Source organism: Lepidochelys olivacea, assembly GCF_965140295.1.
Source record: "Lepidochelys olivacea isolate rLepOli2 genome assembly, chromosome: 1".
Taxonomy (NCBI): domain Eukaryota; kingdom Metazoa; phylum Chordata; order Testudines; family Cheloniidae; genus Lepidochelys; species Lepidochelys olivacea.
Genome location: NC_140411.1, coordinates 310,149,485 through 310,170,008, shown reverse-complemented (window position 1 = coordinate 310,170,008; position 20,524 = coordinate 310,149,485). Strand labels below are relative to the sequence as shown.

Genomic DNA, 20,524 nt, shown 5'->3' with positions numbered 1-20,524 from the left:
GGAAGTTCCTGTGGCAGAGATAGCTGAGCCTATCCCCCGTACATGAAGTGGGGGCCTAGTGGATGCAACTGCTGGGGAAAAGACCCTTCCCCAACACAGTTAACACTGGAAAGTTTAAGTGAAGTTATCCAAAAACTGGCAGTCCAACAAGAGGAGATACTGAAAGTGATGACCGAGTTGATGAAAACAAAAAATTCCATTAGTATGCCAAAATATCCAATGGGACTGGGATCCCGAAGATCCCCACTGAAGGACGAGCTGGGAAGGTACATTTGTTACACTTGTTAAAGGCAGGGCATACTAGCCGAGAATGTCCACTGAGAAGGAGAGCAGAGTCCCAGGCACTCAAAACCAATGGAGTGAGTGGTCCATCTACAGTAGAAGGCCAAGCAGTGGCAGAAGGATTCCTAGGCCTGTCGTTGGTGGAAAATTGCTCTGCAGACAGTGTTAATAGGAATGCTAGCAGTGTCAGCATATCTAGTGACTTCCGCAAGCGAGCATTTGGAGACTGTCTAACTGCTGAAGTACGTACAGTGGGGGTGAAGCCCAGATGTTTTTAGATACTGGCTCAGAAGTCACCACCATTACTGAGTCGCATTTTCAAAAATATTTGAAAGACAAGGAGCTGACCATGCACAGTACATGCTTTGTACATCTAACAGCAGTTCATAGTGATGTGATGGGATGCCTTGAAGCAGACATAGAGTACATGGGCCAGACACTGTCAGGAAAATGCATCTTCATCCTGAAAGACAAAGCCTCTGAAGGGAGCCATATGGGAGAAGGAGTCCCAGGGATTCTAGGAATGAACATCATTACTGAGCTGAAGGAGCTACTGCTGCCAGGAGAAGGACCCAGGAAGATGAACCATCACGGGCACTCTAAGAAGAATGCTCTGCTGAGTAGAGTACTGGCTCAAGCAGAGAGGCAGAGTTGTTCCCTGGGCCTGGGGGGCGGGGCAGATTGGAAATGTTAAAGTGGGCAGAAAACAGAAGACTGTTATTCCTCCTTGTAGAGGGAAGATCCTTAATGAACGCTGCTGGGTACTAGGAAATACCAATGGATATCGAGTGCTTGCAGAGCCTATATCTGTGGCAAGCCTACCTAATGGGCTCCAGCCAGCCAATGTACTGATAATGCCACCAAAGGAAGAGTAGCGATGAGTCTTCTATATTCAAGTGCGAAGGCAGTGGAGTTGCATCCTCAAAACAGAACTGCAGAGGTACACAAGCCTGAGGAGGTGGCTCCTCAGGTGAAGGTAACATTGGAAGAGAATGGAAATGAGCTGCGGGTGACAAGGAGGGAGAAGGGAGGACAAGTTACAGCTTAGGGCTAGATCCTGTTTCCACAAAGTCAATGGCAAATTCCAATTGACTTCTATGGGCCTAAGTCTGCAGATCTGGAAAATATTAGTTTCATGTCAAAGGTCTATTTTAAATAAACCATTAAAAGCAGTAACTATTTCTAATGCAATTATTCAGTAACATGCAATGACTGTTGGAGTGTTAAGCTGGGTTTGCAACAAACATATTCAGTACTCACACTGAAGAGGGAAACTTGAAAAACATTACAATAATAATGAAGTCAACATTTCAATGGGAACAAGGACAGGACCAGAGGGAAGGGATGTTCCCCTTATTAATGTTCCCCAAGCGAAACCATATAATGCTTTTTTCTCTTCTAAAATGTGGTTTTAATTGTGTTGCTAAGGCAACACCTAATCTAACCCAGGCACAGTGTTACCTCACAGTGCTGAGTTTTAAAAGAACAAGATGATGGTGCTTGTGCCTAAACGTCTCCCCTTAAATATCAGGGGGTTAGTTGTTTTGATATAAAAGTCAATGTAACTTCTTAAATTTTATTATTACTACCTGATGAATCATTTATTGGAGCAGCCTCATCTAACAAAAATACGTCAGGACTGTTTTGAAAATCAGAACTGCCCTGAAATCCTTAGGACTGCTGGGCATGTACATTCACTATAAGGCCTCTTTACACTGCCAAAGTGGCATAAAGTGATCCTAATGTAAATGAGAATCAGGACTTTGGAGTCCCTCAGAGTACAGGAAATTAAATATACACAGTGCCCTCATTTATCAGTCTGTGGGTGCAAAAACAAACAAACAAAAAACAATTTGGCATCGTTTATAGATTAAGTTCTTCAAGGCAGGGACTGTCTCATTAATTTTTTACAGTGCCTAGCACAACTCAGTCTCTAGATGTTACCATAATACAATTAATAATAACTAATAGTTAATAGTAGGAAGCAGTCTTTATTAGCAGATTCCAAAAGCACCTTTGACATAATCTGTTCTAATGGTAACTGTCCACCTATTCTTCCACTGGAAGACAAAAATTGCATTTGTTAGAGCTGTATATTTGTTAATCAACATTGTTATCAATTAAAGTTAGCATGCAGTTTCTTCACTTGGCATTTATACAGTTTTTTCAAAGCGCTTTACAAACTGTAACCAACTAATCAATCCTTATGAAGTAGGGAAATATTGTCCCCAGTTTGTAATGGGGAATGGGAGGCAGGCAGGTTAACTGACTGGGTCAAGAGCACAAAGTGAATCAGTGTCAGAGCTATGGCAGGAACCCAGGAGTTCTTGGCTCCCAGTCTCATGTTTAGATCATTAGATCATTTTTCTCTCTCTTGTAGGGCCATATCTTGGTGTCAGTCATTTGTGGCATAGAACTCTCAGGAGTCTGAACCCTGTAGACCTAGACACAAGTCCATAAACTAAAATAATGCAAGTTCCCCTGTACAATGGCTGTATAGTGCTTCTGTGGCTGATCAATCTCTCCCCCATCCCAAGGGAGCAGTCATAGACCAATGTGACCAAGCTGGGAAATGACATAAGGGGAGACAGTGAATGCGTGCAGAGAATGACATAAGGGGAGACAGTGAATGCGTGCAGAGAATGACATAAGGGGAGACAGTGAATGCGTGCAGTGAATGCGTGCAGAAACAGGGGGCAGGTTTCTCTGGCTGACAGCTCTGCAACTGTGTGGTTGAAGATCCAATGCATAGGTAAAGGGGAGGAACAGACAGCTCTTCACTTTCACTGCCCCTTAAATAACTGCACACCCCTTACATAGTAAATATTTGGGGAGGTATTATATTGGGTAAGGGACACATTTCCAGTCTTCCTCTCTCTCTGCTGAAGTCACACAACTGCCCTACACTCCCAGCAGAAACAGACCTAGGACACACAGAGAACTGCTTGAGGAGATAGGACCTACTGTGGCTCTAAGAGCCTCTCAGTGCCAACTGGCAAAGGATTCACTGTCATGTAACAGCCATTCCTATCAGGCCTACAAACTCACTACACCTAGCACATTGCTGTCATAGCGTTTATCTATAAAGAATGTTGTGTGAGGTATCCAATGAAAACTTATATCATACTGGTTACCACAAGCACTGTGAGATGTACGTACAGGTATCATGCCAGATGTTGCAGGTCGATACTAAAAATACATTTCAACTATGTAACCAGGCAGAATTGATTAAAAAAATGTTTTCCCAGACAAAGGAATATTTATTTACCCATCTGCTTATATCTCTGATGTAAATTAAGCAGGACAAGCCAAATAAATAGGAGTTCATTTGCATCTGAGGTAAACAGGAAGAACAAGATAACAGGAGGATGAGAAAGCAGTAAGCACACCTGAGCACAAAGCAGCGGGGAAGAAGGATGTTATCTGGAGATAGACTTCAAAAGGATACTTTCAAAGGTTTCCTGGACTGTCAGAAGAAGGGAAAGATCCCCTTTGTTATCCATCTCTCAGGGAGCAAAAAGGACAACACTCGGAATACATAAAAGGAAAGGAGTACTTGTGGCACCTTAGAGACTAATCAATTTATTTGAGCATAAGCTTTCGTGAGCTACAGCTCACTTCATCGGATGCATACTGTGGAAAATACAGAAGATGTTTGTTTTTATACACAAATCATGAAAAAATGGGTGTTTATCACTACAAAAGGTTTTCTCTCCCCCCACCACACTCTCCTGCTGGTAATAGCTTATGTAAAGTGATCACTCTCCTTACAATGTGTATGATAATCAAGGTGGGCCATTTCCAGCACAAATCCAGGTTTTCTCACACACACACACACACCCCCCCAACAAACCCACTCTCCTGTTGGTAATACATGTCGGAATACATGAAAGTTGGACTGCGGCCCTGGTGCTGCTGCGTGATTGCTTTACGTGAAAAACGTATCTTAGATAAATGTTTTAGCCTGTTAAAAGATATGATTAGTCCCTTAGAAGTGTGCTATGCATTTGTTTTACTGGTAACCATCACTGTTTCCATTATTCTTACTCAGTACTCCCTTGAATCTGTGAATCTCTGTTCTTTGTTAATAAACTTATTCTCCTTTTATTATGAAGTCATCTCAGTGCTGTGAGCTGAAGTAGAGGATGCCTTCACAGCTGAATCAAGTAAGCTGGTGAGTACACTGTCTCTTTGGAGGCAGAGGACTTGGTAATTACTGTGAGTGTTCAGTGACTGGGCCTGGACACAGCAAGGGGATGCTTCTGGAAAGTTCGGGAACGGGGGTACACCAACCATTAACCTGCAAAGCAAAATAAGGGCTGGCAGAGTCCTGAGAAGTTTGTCTGGTGTGGCTAACAGACTGGCGGACAGGGAGCTGTCACCCTATTTAGCACCAGCAAGTCTTTCTCTCATTGGAGCAGGGGGGTAACATGGTGACCTGTGGTTCTGGATGACCTGAGAAAGTGTCATGACTACCCAAGCAGGTCCACACCTCTGGATCAATCAGATTAGCTGCTCCAATTTCCGGGATTTGACCCATCAAATGTGGAATGCACTAACATAACCACAGATCCAAATGCCAGTACCATTGACAAATGGCTATAAACTAGCTATCAACAAGTTCGAACATCAGAGGAGTGAAGTTCTGGAACAGCCTTCCAAGGGGAGCAGTGGGGGCAAAAAACCTAACTGGCTTCAAGACTGAGCTTGATAAGTGTATGGAGGGGATGGCATGATGGGAGTGTGTACAATGGCATGTAGCCCACTGGTGACTGCAGCAGCAAAAATCCCCAACTGCTAGAGACCGAATACTAGATGGGGAGGGCTCTGAGTTAGTACAGAGAATTCTTTCCCACGTGTCTGGCTGGCGCATGCTCAGGGTCTAACTGATCACCATATTTGGGGTCAGAAAGGAACTTCCCCCCAAGTCAGATGGGCAGAGACCCTGGGGTGGGGTTCACTTTCCTCTGCAGCACTGGGCACCGCTGCTTTAAGCTAGTATAAATGGTGAAGTTTCTGTAACTTGAAGTCTTTAAACCATGATTTGAGGACTTCAGTAACTCAGCCAGAGATTAGGGGTCTATTTCAGGAGTGGATGAGGTTCTGTGGCCTGCAATGTGCAGGAGGTCAGACTAGATGATCACTATCGGTCCCTTCTGACCCTAAAGTCTGTGAATCTATGAGACTTCCTGATGGTGATCTTTCAAATATTTTTACCTGACTATGCTTTTTTCCCATCTTTTGCTTGTCCTAATAGTTCAGAGTTCATAGGTCCAAGGGGAGACTCAATCATACACAATTTAAAGAACTGCTGAGTTAACAAGTATGAACAACAGCAGAGCTGATGATAATCTACTCCAATAAGTAAAACTGCTTTTAGATTAATTAAGACTCCCCAAGCACACCTGGGGCACTGTTTACATGGCTCTTGGCATGGCCAGTACTTGGTGCGATAAGTGGATCACAGAGCTGCAGATGGATGTGTAGTGATTCTGCTTATTATAGGTAACAGCAAATTAAGTTGGCAATGATCGCCCTCAGGTAATATGTAAGTGTAATTAATTGGCTGTGAGGGACCCACATATTGAACTGACAACTGGCAACAGACAACAAATTAAAAAATACAAACTGCAGGAGATACATGGGGCACTGTACAGACTACGTAAATGAGTCCTTTCCCTGAGCCTTCCCCCTTTTTATCCTTAGTTTTTGGGACAAAGCTTTTGTTTTGTTTTTGTTTTTACTGTGTTCAAGGCATAATAATCTACAACTGACAGATTTGAAACACAGGGCAAAGAATGATTAAGGCTTCTATCACTGCAGGATAAAGTCTGTCTTGTTTCTAAGCTGTCCATCAATTGTCAGGTTTGCTAGAAACATTTCAAGACCCATTGAGTCACCTCAGGAACTCATCGTTGTTTAATGAAACACAAAGCAGGGGGAAGGAGCATGAAAGAGAACTGAAAATGCTGCACTTTCTTCTGGCCACAACATCTTGTAAATTGTTTTTTCCCACACAGCAGACTGTAAACTCAGCACATCAAACCTGGCAGGTCTGATTGTTTTCTTGGGGCAGGAGGGAGGCCCCTATAGAACAAGAGGGGGCTTCAGCCCCAGAAGCCTATGGTTGTTGGGAGACTCATTGGAGACCAAGCCATCTGCATGGAGACCTTGTGCACTGCTTCCTTGCCTCTTTTCACCAGCCTTCATGGCAGCCTGAGTCTAGCAGGATCTATATGCAGAACACAGAGAGGGAGAACAAGCTAATAATCCTCAATGAGCTGTCTGCATCTATACAGCAGTACCTGGAGGGGACTAATGATAGGTCTTCTCTGCCTAACTTTCAGCCAATGGTTCTAGTCAGTGGTTCTAGATGCATTGGGAGAACTTTGTGCCATAACCTGTGGCATGGATCCCGTGATTGGTGAGATCCAGTTCTTTGCTGATGGAGACTGCCAGTGCCTCCTTTAAGGAGGGCAGGGAGCCAACAGCTTTAAAGGAAGCACGTTTGGCCTTTATTCAAACAGCCATCTCTTGACACTATCAAGCAGTACCTAAGCTTCTAGTTCTGGTTAAGCCTATGGAAAAGGTTGTGTGAGACAACTCTCAGAGTATTCGTATGCCACTGACTTCCCTGACCCTGTCACTCCAGGATCCAACCACAAGTAGCACTGGCTGATGATCTTTTCCTGGTGATGGATAAAGATCAGGTGCTCATACTAATTAGATCCTTCAGCTATCTTTGATACCCTGGATTATGAAGTGTTGATACAACTACAATGCCCATCAGAAGTGGCTGTGACTCCTCTTCCACGATTCCATTCCTGTCACGCAGAGTTCCCAAAGGTTAGTGTCAGACAATTGCTTTCCTGCCTAAAGGAAATGTGGGATATTACAAGATCCTCTGCCGTCATCCCTCTTATTCTGTGAGTATGGGAGGTTGTCAGGACAGCAGGTGAGGATATATGGAATGAAATGCTTTCAGTACGCAAAGGATACTCATCTTTATATACCTGTATTCCATTCAGCCTAGAGAGTTGCCAACTTTCTAATTCCAGAAAACCAAAACATCTTTGCCCTGCCCACTGCCCTGCTCCTTCCCTAAGGCCCTACCCCCGCTCACTCCATCCCCCCCCCACGTCGCTTGCTCTCCCCCACCCTCACTCACGTGCTCATTTTCACTGCAAGGCCCAAACAGGCATATTTATTGTTTTGACAGATGTATGATGCTAAGTTCAGGTTTTAATTGTTACGGGACGCTAGAGCTGGCAGCAAAATAGTCAAAAAGGGTAATTTTTTTAAAAAATGAGATTTCCACAAAGGTGTTCATGATTCTTTCCCTCCCCTCTTCCCATTTTTCATAACCAGCTCCATGTTTTTTGTTCCCTAAAGTTATTGTAATTTTATGTGTGGAATTAGGACCACACATCATCACAGCTGTAATGGGTCCATTAAAGGCCCACTCCTGAAGCCCAAATACGAATCCATATAGCACAACCACAGAAATGCACACCTGTCCAGATACCTATACAGATAAATTTGAAAAAAAAAAAAGACTCCCACACCTACACGCAGTTACACTCGTGTATTCATGTGTACACACCTAGCATGCACTAACACATATACTTACACATTATTTGTTATTACAATTGTTGTTTAGTGCCTAGAGACCCCGACTAAGATCAGGGCTCCAGGGTGGTGGGTGCTGGACATACACATAAAAAGAGAGAGTCTGCAACAAAGAGTTTATAATGTAGCTAGACAAAGGTGGGGAGAAATGTCTGATACATTGGCTCTTCTGCCATTACTAGTCAACAACATTCACTTTCTGAGAAATAATACATTTCTTTTAGAGCTCCCTTCTCTTTTAAAAACTTGTTGTGAAATGAATACACACATATTTTATGTCATCAATTTTTTTGTGCGCAAGCCAGCAAAAGGAATAAAAGTCAAAGAGTTAGGCTGCAAATGTTATTCACACAGGTATACACACATGCGGCAATACACACATCTCCCTACACAAAAGATACACAGTCTCATACACACATACAATGCATGCATGCACACACTTGCCTACACAGAGACCCTTTTTCATATACTTTTCCAGAGGCTGCCTAAATCACCCAGGGAAGGGAGGAGGGTGGGCTGGAGGGAAGAAAATGCAGGGGTGGGGGTGGAGGAGAGAGGATGGGGAGGGGAAAAAGGCAAAGACTAGAACAGGGTGGGGGTGAGAGGGGGCAGTGAAAGAGAGAGGAGGTGTTGTGGGGGGTATGTGGGGTGGATGGGGATTCAAGGGGAGGCAGAAGGCTACAGGTGCATGAGGATGTGGGGGGCACAGGGGTATATATGGACATATGGGAGTGCAGAAGTCTATGAGGTGAATGGGATGCAGGGGTGTTGGGGGTGAGGGACATGGGGGTGGCGGCTCTGGGAGGTGGAGGGGATGGGTGGAAGAGTGCTGTAAGGGGTACAGGGCTGGGATGGGTAGGTGTGGAGGCAGGATGCGATGGGATGGGGGAGAGATGCAGTGAGGGGGGATGGGGTGGGGGGTTGGGACAGGGAGGGATGCAGTGATGGGGGTGCAGGGGGTTGGGACAGGGAGGGATGCAGTGATGCGGGGGGGATAAGGGTGCTGACACCTGGTCACCCTACTAGAAAGTGCAGTCAACTGTTTCAGCCAGCATCTTAGTGAGATTAGGGTATGGATGAGTGCAAATTGTCTGAAACGTAGTCTGGGGAATGCTAAAATGATGATGTGGTGGGTGCAGGAAAGCAACCTAGAGTAGCAGTTTGTTCCCTGGTTTGCTACTAGGGCAGCACAGCTATATTCAGATGCAAAAAACTAAAAAGTAGTGGTGATTACAGAGACCATAAGGCGTTGAATTACTAGGAATAAAATGGATTGAGGGAAGGCTGTGCTCATCAAGCAAAAAAGGCCCATTCCACTCAAATTGCTTCCGCACCTATCTGATGAAGAGGTCAACTGTTCTGAAACAAAGATCCATGATTTTCTGTGATCCCACCATGCAACCTAAGGTAGTGAAAGAAAACCAGAAAATCTACCTTTAAGGATGAAATATTATCATGTGTCTTGAAACATCCATCGAGAATGGGTGCCTCTGAAAACTAAGGCGACACTGAGTATGCAAAACAATGTAAAAAATCGTGTGGTAAATCTTGGCCCCAATGAAGTCAATGGAAAAACTCCGATTGACTTCAGTGGAGTCATTATTTCACCCCTGATGTTTACTGTTTTTGTCACTACTTTGACGTGCTTTTAGCTTTCTTGTGGTGTGCACATTGCTGTGGCCTAGGCCAAGAGAAAAAAGATGCTTATTTTAAATACTTCAGCCTAAATTTTCAAAACTGACTAGTGATTTGGACTCCAATGTGATCTTCAAAAAGTGCAGAGCTCCCACCCTCTGAAAATCTGCCCCCCTTAAGGTATCTCAAGTTGAGCTCCCAAAAACTGAGCCACTTCAAATGACTGGTCACTATTGAAAATGTAGGTAATCATTATCTAAAATGTGACTGAAGAAAAATCCAGTTTGCAGCCAACCAGATCTTGACAGAAAAGAATTTAACTCATGGGCTAAAACCTACTGAACCCCATTCTAAATAATATTTGTGAACTTTCAGAGTGAGAAGGACAGCCATGACTATCTACTTCCTCATTATTTCAAAACTACTACTAAAAATCATCAGCAAATTACTTCACCTTAGGGACTAATAACCTGCCATATCTGTTGTTTTAAAATTCTGTTTTGAGTGACACATGCAGAAAAATGAGTCTTTACATTCAAATGTCTCCTTCTTTTTCCTGTAACACACTTATAACTACAATGAAAAAAAGAGAGATTGATTAGCTTGATATTTTCCAAAACAACTTCCTCTGAGGTTAGGATTATGTGAACCATGCTGCATACCAAAACCAACGTTTACAGACCAGTTATTAAACTCTGGAAAAAATGACTTATAATGAAAAAGTTGGCACAACGTGAAAATCCACATGCATAATGATATCCTAATAATCCAGTAGATGACAGTGTGGTACATGAGCAAAGACCAAGTAGTTAAACTCGTTTCTCTTTTAAACTTTTTCTTTCAAAACACATCACATTTATTTATTATTACTACAGATTTGCCTCAATGCCCAAACTGAGATCAGTGCTAGGCTCTGTACAGATACATAGTAACAGAGAATCCCTGCCCCAGAGAGTTTATAATCTAAATAAGATAAAAATAGATATATAAATAGATCAGGTTTAGCATTCCTGAGTTTCAAAAGAGCGTCATAGCACACAGCCCACAGCCACAACATTGTGATGCCTACTTGTATGGAGACATTTTTAAAGGCACATTGGCAAACAAAAGCAAATCTATTTTTGAAAATGTACACTCCTGTCACTAGCATTTTAGATTATTAAAATGGAAAGAATGTTTAATTTATAATTTAAAGCTCCCAAGGGTGGATTTGTGGCAGAACTTTGGCTCCAGGCCCAGTAATTAGAGGGGACCAAATGCACATACAGTCAGAGCAGCTGGTAGTGAGTCAGAGCAGAGCAGCAATAAGCAGCATGCCTCTCAGACAATTGCTGCTAGCCAACCACCTGCTGCTACAAAACCACAATTGTGGCCCAAGGGATAACAGGAGAAGGTGAGGAATGCCGCCTTGCCCCCCAACCGCAGCCACTCACGTCAGGTGGCAACATGCAAAGGCAAAGGGAAAGGAGGGAAAAGCAACAGCTTTAATTAATTAATTTAATTAATTTTTGCTAGCCACCTGCCTGCTACAGCGATGGAATTGGAGGAGAAGGTAGCATCAGAGAATAGTGGAGGGCTTCATGATTTCAGTGTGCTGCACTCCACCCCTTGGTCATGTCACTGTCACATTTTGGCCACTGAGTCAACAAAGGGCCAGGGGAAGGCCGACAGGCTGTGGCCGCTAGCTGGTGTTCAGAGAACATTGCACACGAGTGAATGAATACCCTGAGCACGCTGCCAGCTCCCCAAGGGAGAGGAAGCAAGTGTACCGTATCTTGCAGCCACTCCAAAAGGGGCCCAGCACACAGCACCATAATCAGGGAGGCAAGCAAGCCTGCACGCGGCAAAGGTACCACTTAAACACAATTGCTGGCTTGGCTGAGAAAAGAGATGGGAACAGCACAGGCTGGACCCTGGGGAAAGAATGTAAAGCGTGTTTGCAGAGGCCTGGACTGGACCGCTCAGGCAAGAGGAATGTCAGGGAGTCCGTCTCATTGCTACCAATAATCCCAATATTTTCCCAGGGAAAACTCTAAAACAGAAGGTTGTGTGTGCACTGTCAGGGTGGAGCATGGGGTTTCTCTGTCTCTCTGTGTCTTCTCCTTCTCTATCTGTCTAGCTTTTTGTAGGGAGAGGGAGTTCCATGGCACCCACCCAGTTCTGACCACACGGCAGCTTCTATGGGGCACTGGGCCCAAGAATCCTAAATCCCCTCCACAGTAATCATCAGAGTTGAAGCCAGAAGTAGCCTCTTAGGTGGCCCTTAAAGGCACCTATCTCAGAGAGCCCTGTGGCTGCCCACCAGATTCAGCAACAGCAGAACCATGGAGCTGAGTTTTAGCGCCTCCTCCTGAACCTCCACCAGACCATGCAGAAGTCATGCCTGCATGACTGTGCGGCACCAGCCCAACACATCCACATGGAGCATGAGGTAGGCAGGAGCAGCAGGTTGAAAAGCTCCCTCCCGTAAGACTCATACAAGCAGCCACCACCAACTAAAGGAGCAGAAGGATCCAGCCTTCCCAGCCCAAGTCTCCTGATATTAACCGATGTCTTCCACACTGGACTTTAAAATCTGCTGCCAATATTATGCATAATCCTCTCCCCCACTGCCCTACCTGCCCAGCATCCAGCAACTGTCCTCCTTTCTCACTATGCTTCATCCCAACCCTTCCCTCTCATTCTAGCTGATCCTACCCACCCTCTATGACCACATCCTCCTACATTCCTGTGACCCCCTCCTCCTCCACATCACCCTACCTCTTCCCTTTCACCCTACGTCTCCCCCCACAGCCTCTCTTCTCCCACCCCACACAGAACTCCCCAGTATCCCTCCCATGATGGTTTCCCATACACAAAGAACAAATGTGTTTTCAGTCTGGTTACACTATTTTACAGTGAAGGGGAAAAACAAAGAAACAAGAACTACAGAGTCTTGTCCTGTTAACAACGTCCATTTGAACTAACTCACAGAGAGTGTGTCCTTACAGGCAAGCTACGGGGCCCATTTTACTCTTAAAGCAACAGCAGACAACCCTCCTTTTACATAACCACACCTCTGGTCTGGTAACAGCTATAGCTAAAATACATCATTTTAAAAAGGAAATAAGCATTATGAAGTTGTCAGAACCTCTCAATGGAAACACAATCTTATAGCTGTGAACCCATCCTCTCAGCCCCTTGCCCTGTCTCATCTTGTCTTTTAGTACACTGTAAGCTCTTCTGGGTAGCAACCAGGCATTTTACTTGTTCTCTTACATAGCTAACACTCTTTAAATGCTGAATACATGGTAAATACAAGCTGACTGGCCATCTCCCACAGGAACAGGTGAGTTCCCCCACAGGCAGAGATGACAGAAGCAGCAGGCCAACTCTGATTTTAAAAGAAAAATTCCCACGTGCTGCTGCGTGGGGAGAGCCTGGCTATTGACCAAAACTGTCCCTCCCTGCGATAATTTCAAAATCCAGGAGCCTAATCAGCTAAATCCAGACTATTGGCAATTCTGCTGTCTGGGCAGGGAGGAAAAGTCTGCTAGGAAGTGCTGACAAGGAAAGGAAGGAGGAAAGAGCTAGCTGTCTGGGATAGCGGGGAGGGATCTGAAATCTTGGTGGATCAACCCCCTCTCTTTTCACCATTTATACTGTTGGTTTATTTTATGCCTATTGCTCCTCTTGGACAGTGAATCCACACTGGTTGGTTTCACTTTCTGGTTCTCATGCAGCAGGACAATGCTATTCTGTTTGGTTTCTCAATTCTCAGGGGAACATGTAGATTAAAAACAGTCAGACATTTAAAAAAAATCTTAAAGATATGTATTTTTGTATTTGATTTGGTAAAAACCTTTGTTTACAAAACTGCAATTACAGGCCTACACTACTTGACCATGTCTTTATAAAGTACCAAAATCATCATCAGACACTGAGACGGTCTATAATGCAACTGCAAGTGTAACTGCAGCTTGGGTAAGCATAGCTGCATTAGCTTTAATGTCGCTAGCATGGTCAAAAATAGCAGGCAAGACATGGTGACACAAGCTCCAACACAGGCTGTCCAAGCCCTCCTGGGACCTGGGCATGTACCTGCATTGCCAGCCCATGGTGAATCTCATGCCACCATGTCTTCACTGCTATTTTTAGCCATGCTGGCGAGGCTAAAACTACTGTGGGTCTGCCTACCTGAGCTGCAGTCACACCTGCATTGTAGACACAGTCTATGTGAGTAAGGGCCTGAGTCCCAAGAAATGTTGAGCACCCACACCTCCCAGTGTTTTCAGTGGGACTTCAGCACCTCTCAAGACAAAGCCCTTTATCTTGTGAAGTAATAATGATATAAAGATGGAAAGGATCAATCAGATGTTTAAAAATCGCCCTTACGTACAAGAGAAGCAGAGCACTAGAGTCAGTTTCAGACACCACGTGTGTGCGATGAGATCACTATTACAACAATTTATGGACACCAATTAAAGAATATGACTTGGAGGGGAAATCTCTCTGTGTGGCAAGTGCCTCTTATGTTTGTGGTTTTGTGGCAACAAAATAATAAAACTGTTTTAATTGGCCATTGTCCAAACAGCATAACAGAGCTGACCAAAATGTTTCAAAGCCAGACTGTTACAAAATAAATTCAATTTCTGAAATCCTTGGAACTTTGACAAACCTACCCTGATTTGTCCAAAATCTGTATTACATCAGACTTCCCTCTAATGAACATCCCAGAGCAAAGGGCCCACACTAGGGACAGGGCATCACTTAAGACATAGTTATGCACTCAGCACGGGGCCAGTGTGATCTCAGTTATATGGCATAAATCCAGAATACTGCCAGAGACTCTGGATATTCACTGGTGTAAATGAGATCAGAATTTGCCTCCATAGGGTTTAACTAGGGATTAACATAGAGCACAGGGCTTTGTGCAGACCTCCTGCTCTGGGCTGAATTTCACCCATAGTAAACAAGGATTCCCTGGCAGCTGGCCCGTAACCTTTGAATTTTTCTGGTTGATGAACTTAATGTACAAAGACTTTTTTATCAGTAAACTCATTCGGGCTGGAAACCAAGCTCCAACTCCTACTCCTCCTTCATGCCAAAACATTTTTATAAAACTGGATAAACATATTCCATTGAACCAAGAACTTTGAAGGGTAAACACCAATCCATGGAACAACACAATATAGCCTGACAAATAGGACTTTTGTATTCTAAAAAAACCTGACTTTTCCAGTCTGCAATGGCTAAATGATGCAGTAGCTTTAGTTAAAAGGATCCTTTATTACTACAAATTACTTTCAAGAGACGTCTGAAATGGATTATCACTCGTATTCTGTCTTGTTTTTAAAAGTTGTTGAAAAAAGAATATGCAAGTATGAAAACTCCAACACACATAATATCAGCCTCACTACTAAGCAGGTCAACTATCTTCAACATTTATGCAAACAAACAAAATGGAGGATTACCTGGGAACGCTCTAATTATCTGGCATAATCCTTCTTTTCTGCAAAGCAGGTGCTGAATCTCTGGGAGTGTATTCACCTGAAAATAATACAGAGACGTTCTAGTGAGTTCATCAGTAGATGCACTGTCTTTCACGAGCCCTGCATGTTTTCTCGTACAATTTGTCAGGGACACCTCATGTGTGAAACTCCTATTGATGTCAACACTGATTTTGACCCTTTGCTGCTCCCTGTGACCTGGAAAATAGAACTCTGAGGTGGGAGATCCTCCTCCACAACCACCACAAGGCAAAGTTTCAGACTTTTTTCCTCCTCCTGGACACAGTGATTCTGTCATTCCTGCAGTTTCCGCCTCCAAAGCTTCTTGCTCCTCTACATCACCCTCATTCATAGCACAGGAAGAGCACACAGAGAGGAATGATGATCCAATGTTTAGGGTGTTAGCCTGGGATGTGGAAGACCTATGCTAAGTTCCTACTCTGCCACAGACGTCCCTTGTGACCCAGGGCAATCACTTAGTTTCTCTGTGCCTCAGTTTCTCATCTGGGAATTAGGGATGATTGCACCTCCCTACCTCACATTAAACATAGTGAGGATGAATACATTAAAGATATTGAGGTACTCCAAAACAAAGGTAATGGGATACTTATAAATACCTACAATGGTCAGATGGATTCATAGGCTGTGTCAGCAGTCAAGTATTTACTAAGGCACCTAATGGAGAAATAAGGCGGGAAATTAGAAGAAGGTTTCTAACCATCCAGAGGAGTGAGATTCTTCCAACAGGAGTAGTGGGAGCAAGCAACCTAACTAGTTTTAAGATGTAGCTTGGTAAATTTATGAACAGGATTATACAATGAGGTTGTCTGAGATAGCAGCGGACTGAACTCGATCACCTAGAAAGGTCCCTTCCACTCTTATGTCCCTAAATATCTTTGAAAGCAAATGTACCACAATTTCAAAGGCATTAGGTTGGTTTGTCTTCAGTGACCAAGAGATATTTCCAATGCTCTGTTTGCTAACTGTTCTGTTATGTGGGCTTAGGGCTCTAAGAATTAGTAGTAAAATATCATACAAAAGCATACTCTGTGGGGTAATCATTCCATCTCTAAACAACAGTTGGCAGATGGCATCTTATGCTAAGCCCAGCTCGCACAGGAACAGAACCATATTCATGGTACTGGATTCCAGTGTGATTTTATATGAATAATAATTAATCAGTAACACTGCTCATTTTCCCCCCCATCCTAAATTACTTTAGGTTGGCCCATAATGTGCCCTGACATATCTAATATTCAGTATTGCTACCACGTGCAAGATATTGGCTTTCAATAAAGCCAATTATAGCTGAAATGAATGATAGTGGGTACCACTCCGGTTCAATTAAGTGTCAATACAATTTTGATAGAGAAATGCTGTCCTGGGCTAACGGCAGTGACTGTTGCTGGCACTTGGCTTCTTCTCTAGGTACGCTGGAAACCACTGTACTCCAAGAGCATGTGCTAGCAGCAGACTAGAAGCTCAGTGCTTTTGAAAACCAGGCCGGTACATTAATTCCCTAAATATTGATTTAGCAACCTCACTGTGGCACTCAGTTTTGAAAATCTTGGCCAAACTGTTTATATAATCATGTGCACAATTGCCATTAATAGGAATTTACGTATACAAGCCATTCCTGAGTTAGCTCTGTTGTCCTGGGCCATGGGAGGGGGCTCTTTTCCCTACTAGATCTTCAGAATAAATCAGGTAAATGTTTCCCTCATCTTCAACTGCCAGGGAGGCACCTGGTAGGGTTGCTGAAACCCCATTAGGCAAGAGCAGGGCAAAACCTACCACGAAGAGGTGGCTGGTGCTTCTCTCAACCCCCACATGAGATTCATTCTGAGCACCTTTTCCTGCCCCACTGTTGTTATTTTTTGCCTCCCATTGTCGTTATTTTTTTACTTTATTTTTTGATTTGATCATATGTTTAATATTTGGCAAATTTAGGTGCTTTCTGCGCATATTTATTGTAAATCTAAATAAACAAATACTGAGTGCCAAACTGGTTCTCTGTGCTGTATAGCTGTAAAGGAAGATACCGTCCCCACTTCAAGGAATTTACAATCAAAGGGCTTCAGCCCAGATTTTTAAAGGTATTTAGGCACCTAAGGAACCAGATGGGTGCCTCATGGGATTTTTAAAAGTATCTAGATGCTTAACTCCCATGGAAAAATCCTACAATTGCTGGGAGTTAGGCAACTTGGTGTTTTTGAAAATTGCATTAGGCACTTATCTGCATCTCTACGCATATAAATACTTTTTAAAATCTGGCCCTTGGTCCTAAGAGTAGGCCTACTCCTAGGTGTAAAGTTACACATGTGCATAAGTTTTGCAGGATCAAGATCCCAATCAGATAGTCAATACAAATGACGTATGTACTGGTATAACATATGAAGAACTGTTCTTGAATCAGTGAGGATACTTATAGATTCCAAGGCTAGAAGGGAACCAATGTGATCATCTAGTCAGACCTCCTATATAACACAGGCCCTAGAAGCACCCCAAAATAATTAATAAAGCACACATTTTAGAAAAAACATCCAGTCTTGATTTCGTCCTCACTAATAAGCTTTGTGGAAGAAATCCACCCCTCCAGAAGACCCTTTCATTGCTGTGCACCCCCATTTTTGAGAATGCAATTTTGTGCCTGCAATTATTGTTTGTGCCAAATTTTTGAAATTGAGAGTCTAAAATTAGGCCTGCATTTTTGTTCCCACAATTTTGCAGGTGTAAATAACTGTGCAATTTAAGTCACTTAGATGTTTGCACCTGCAAGTCAGATATTTAATCAGGTACCCCAATGACTAAGTAACCGAACTTGTGCCTGTAATGTGCAAAATTCAGGTGGAAAAAGTGAGGGCCAATTATAGACATCCTTAAAAGACAACTAATACTGGCACTGATTTTCCAGTTGACAGAATGTGTGCAAGACTGCTGTGCCCATCCAGGTCCGAAAGGACTCCAGATCAGGCTCCACACGGGCGCAGCAGTCCATCTGCAAGCTGTCAGTTGCAGGACCAAGGTCATTGTTTGGAGAGATGCTTGTTCTACATTTGTAAAATGACAAGTGTATATATATATAAATATATATATATATATATATTTATTTTAATTCCTAGAGCCAACCCAGACCTTGCATAAGTGGCACAACTCCTGCTCACATTTGGCTGAACTGGTCCCCAATCATTCTGAAACGCTGAATGTATTTTCGAGCTGGTTTTCGGCCTTCCTAAAGTTTTTTCTCTCAAAGAGACATTTGTTACAATTTGCTTTTACTTCTATATTTCTTGTGATGCATGACAGTTGAATTTTGAGTGTGGCATAGAGTCCAGAAGCTCAGATTAGGAAAGAGCAAAACATGGCATCCAACTGTAACAATTTTCAATTTCTACGAACATCAACATATTAAACTACACACAAATTGAAAGCATGAAGACATTGCTCTTGATCTCTGGATAGGATATCTACAAGAATGCAAATACGATACACATCCCTGAGTGGGCAGTGAAATACAGCTCGGCTTTACAGTTTAATGAACCACATTTTTAGACCATAAATTGACAATTGAACACTGTTTTTGTTAGTGGGTGCTGAAAATGTGGGGTATTCCAAACGAAAGATGGCAGGTCAATACTTTACCTTCTGGAATAATTCTAACTGATGGAACTCATCTATTGGAAAGCAGTCTGTATCATCAGTTTTCCCGGAAGATAAGCAAATCAGAAGGTCCCAAGAGCTTAATTCGCCTATCAAAAGGAACAGAAACATATTGAGAAAAAAACATTACATGATTCCAGCCTCAAGAGAAAAATACACAGAGCCAAATTACGAGGACGAGCAGACTTGTTAGAGTATTAAATACATTACTAAGTGCGGGGGTAGGGGTGGGGCGCTTTGCTTTTCTATCCAGCACCACCATTTTGTTGTTTCGTTAGTTCCAGGATTTGGGCCAAATTCAGAGCTGATGCATTCGGAGATGAACGTAAAACTCCTCACAGCCCTCCCCTGACGCATGGATCTAAGATGTATAAATTATACCATCAAGTATGTGGGAAGTGCTAAATTAAAGTTCCTGATTTAATCTTCTCTTTTTCCACGTCCAGCTTCCCAGCATGTATAATTTTATGGCAGATGTCATGGTTACTCATAATCGTCCAAGTTCTTTTTCTTTGAGCATTAGCTAGTTTTAAGCATTGCAAATAATGCTTCTGTTGTTGTTGATTTGGCTCTAAGGTTCTGTGCAGAGGAAGCTGTTAGAAGCAGCAAGGTGGTTTGCTCTGCTAGACTCAGTTCTTGGTACACAGTTGTTACCTGGAAACTGGGCATTGGATTGCCAGCATACCATTTGTCACCATCTCTGTTTCAGGACTGCTGTATAAAGTCAAGCAAGTAACACTTAGAATATACCTAGACTCTGAGTCACTGATTGCCTTCCTCACTGGGAAGCTGACCCAGCAGACCCCAGAATTTTGCCACCACTCAGCTGGAGAGCAACACTGGTGTCAGAGATGGGGCACTGATTTTGGAAGAAGAAGGAACAGTAAGTTACACCAAGTTACACTCCCCTACACAATGGAAGAGTGGGTACAAGTAAGTTTAAGGCTGTCTAAGGGCAGTTCTATACTACCGCTTAAATCGATCTAACTTATGTCGCTCAGGGGTGTGAAAAAGACACCCACTGAGCAACACAAGTTACGGCGACTTAAGTGTTATCCACACAGGCACTACGCTCTCCTGCCTACATAGCTGCCACTTCTCACGGAGGTAGAGTAATTATGCTGAGGGGAGAGGGCTCTTCCATTGTCATAAAGCATTGGTGCGGCTGCACTCATATAGCGCTTCTAGTGTAGACCTGCCCTAAGCTAAAGTTTTGGCATGGTTTCTCTCTCAGATATTCTGAGCAATTTAGACTGGTCCCATCTCTTTCAAACGATCAGATTAGCCAAGCACTGCTGAATGCACAGGAGCAGAGAAGCAGTAAATGGGTAAGCACCTGTGGCCAGGAAGCTAGACAGAAACAAGAATCTCAGAAGGGGCAGTCAGAAGGGAAATCAGAAGGTGGAAACTAAAGCCAGAGTTGCCATTAGTAATCTAATGCCATTTGACAGGTTTCAGAGTAACAGCCGTGTTAGTCTGTATTCGCAAAAAGAAAAGGAGTACTTGTGGCACCTTAGAGACTAACCAATTTATTAGAGCATAAGCTTTCGTGAGCTACAGCTCACTTCATCAGATGCATATCGTGGAAACTGCAGCAGATTTTATATATACACAGAGAATATGAAACAATACCTCCTCCCACCCCACTGTCCTGCTGGTAATAGCTTATCTAAAGTGATCATCAGGTGGGCCATTTCCAGCACAAATCCAGGTTTTCTCACCCTCCACCCCCCCACACAAATTCACTCTCCTGCTGGTGATAGCCCATCCAAAGTGACAACTCTTTACACAATGTGCATGTGTTTCCTGAGGAAACTTCAATCCATCGG

The 20,524-nt window shown here is 43.3% G+C and overlaps 1 protein-coding gene across 2 annotated transcripts in view; it reads right to left on the bottom strand.

The window, feature by feature from the left end:
* Positions 1-20,524, bottom strand: part of CPED1 (cadherin like and PC-esterase domain containing 1) — a 223,990-nt gene that overhangs the window by 148,916 nt on the left and 54,550 nt on the right. For both annotated transcript variants that reach the window (XM_084632653.1, XM_084632652.1), the window contains 2 exons: positions 18,678-18,784; positions 15,000-15,075 (listed from right to left, as the gene is read on the bottom strand). In XM_084632653.1, the coding sequence (XP_084488779.1) occupies positions 15,000-15,075; positions 18,678-18,784 (183 nt within the window). The remainder of the gene's footprint in view (positions 1-14,999; positions 15,076-18,677; positions 18,785-20,524) is intronic.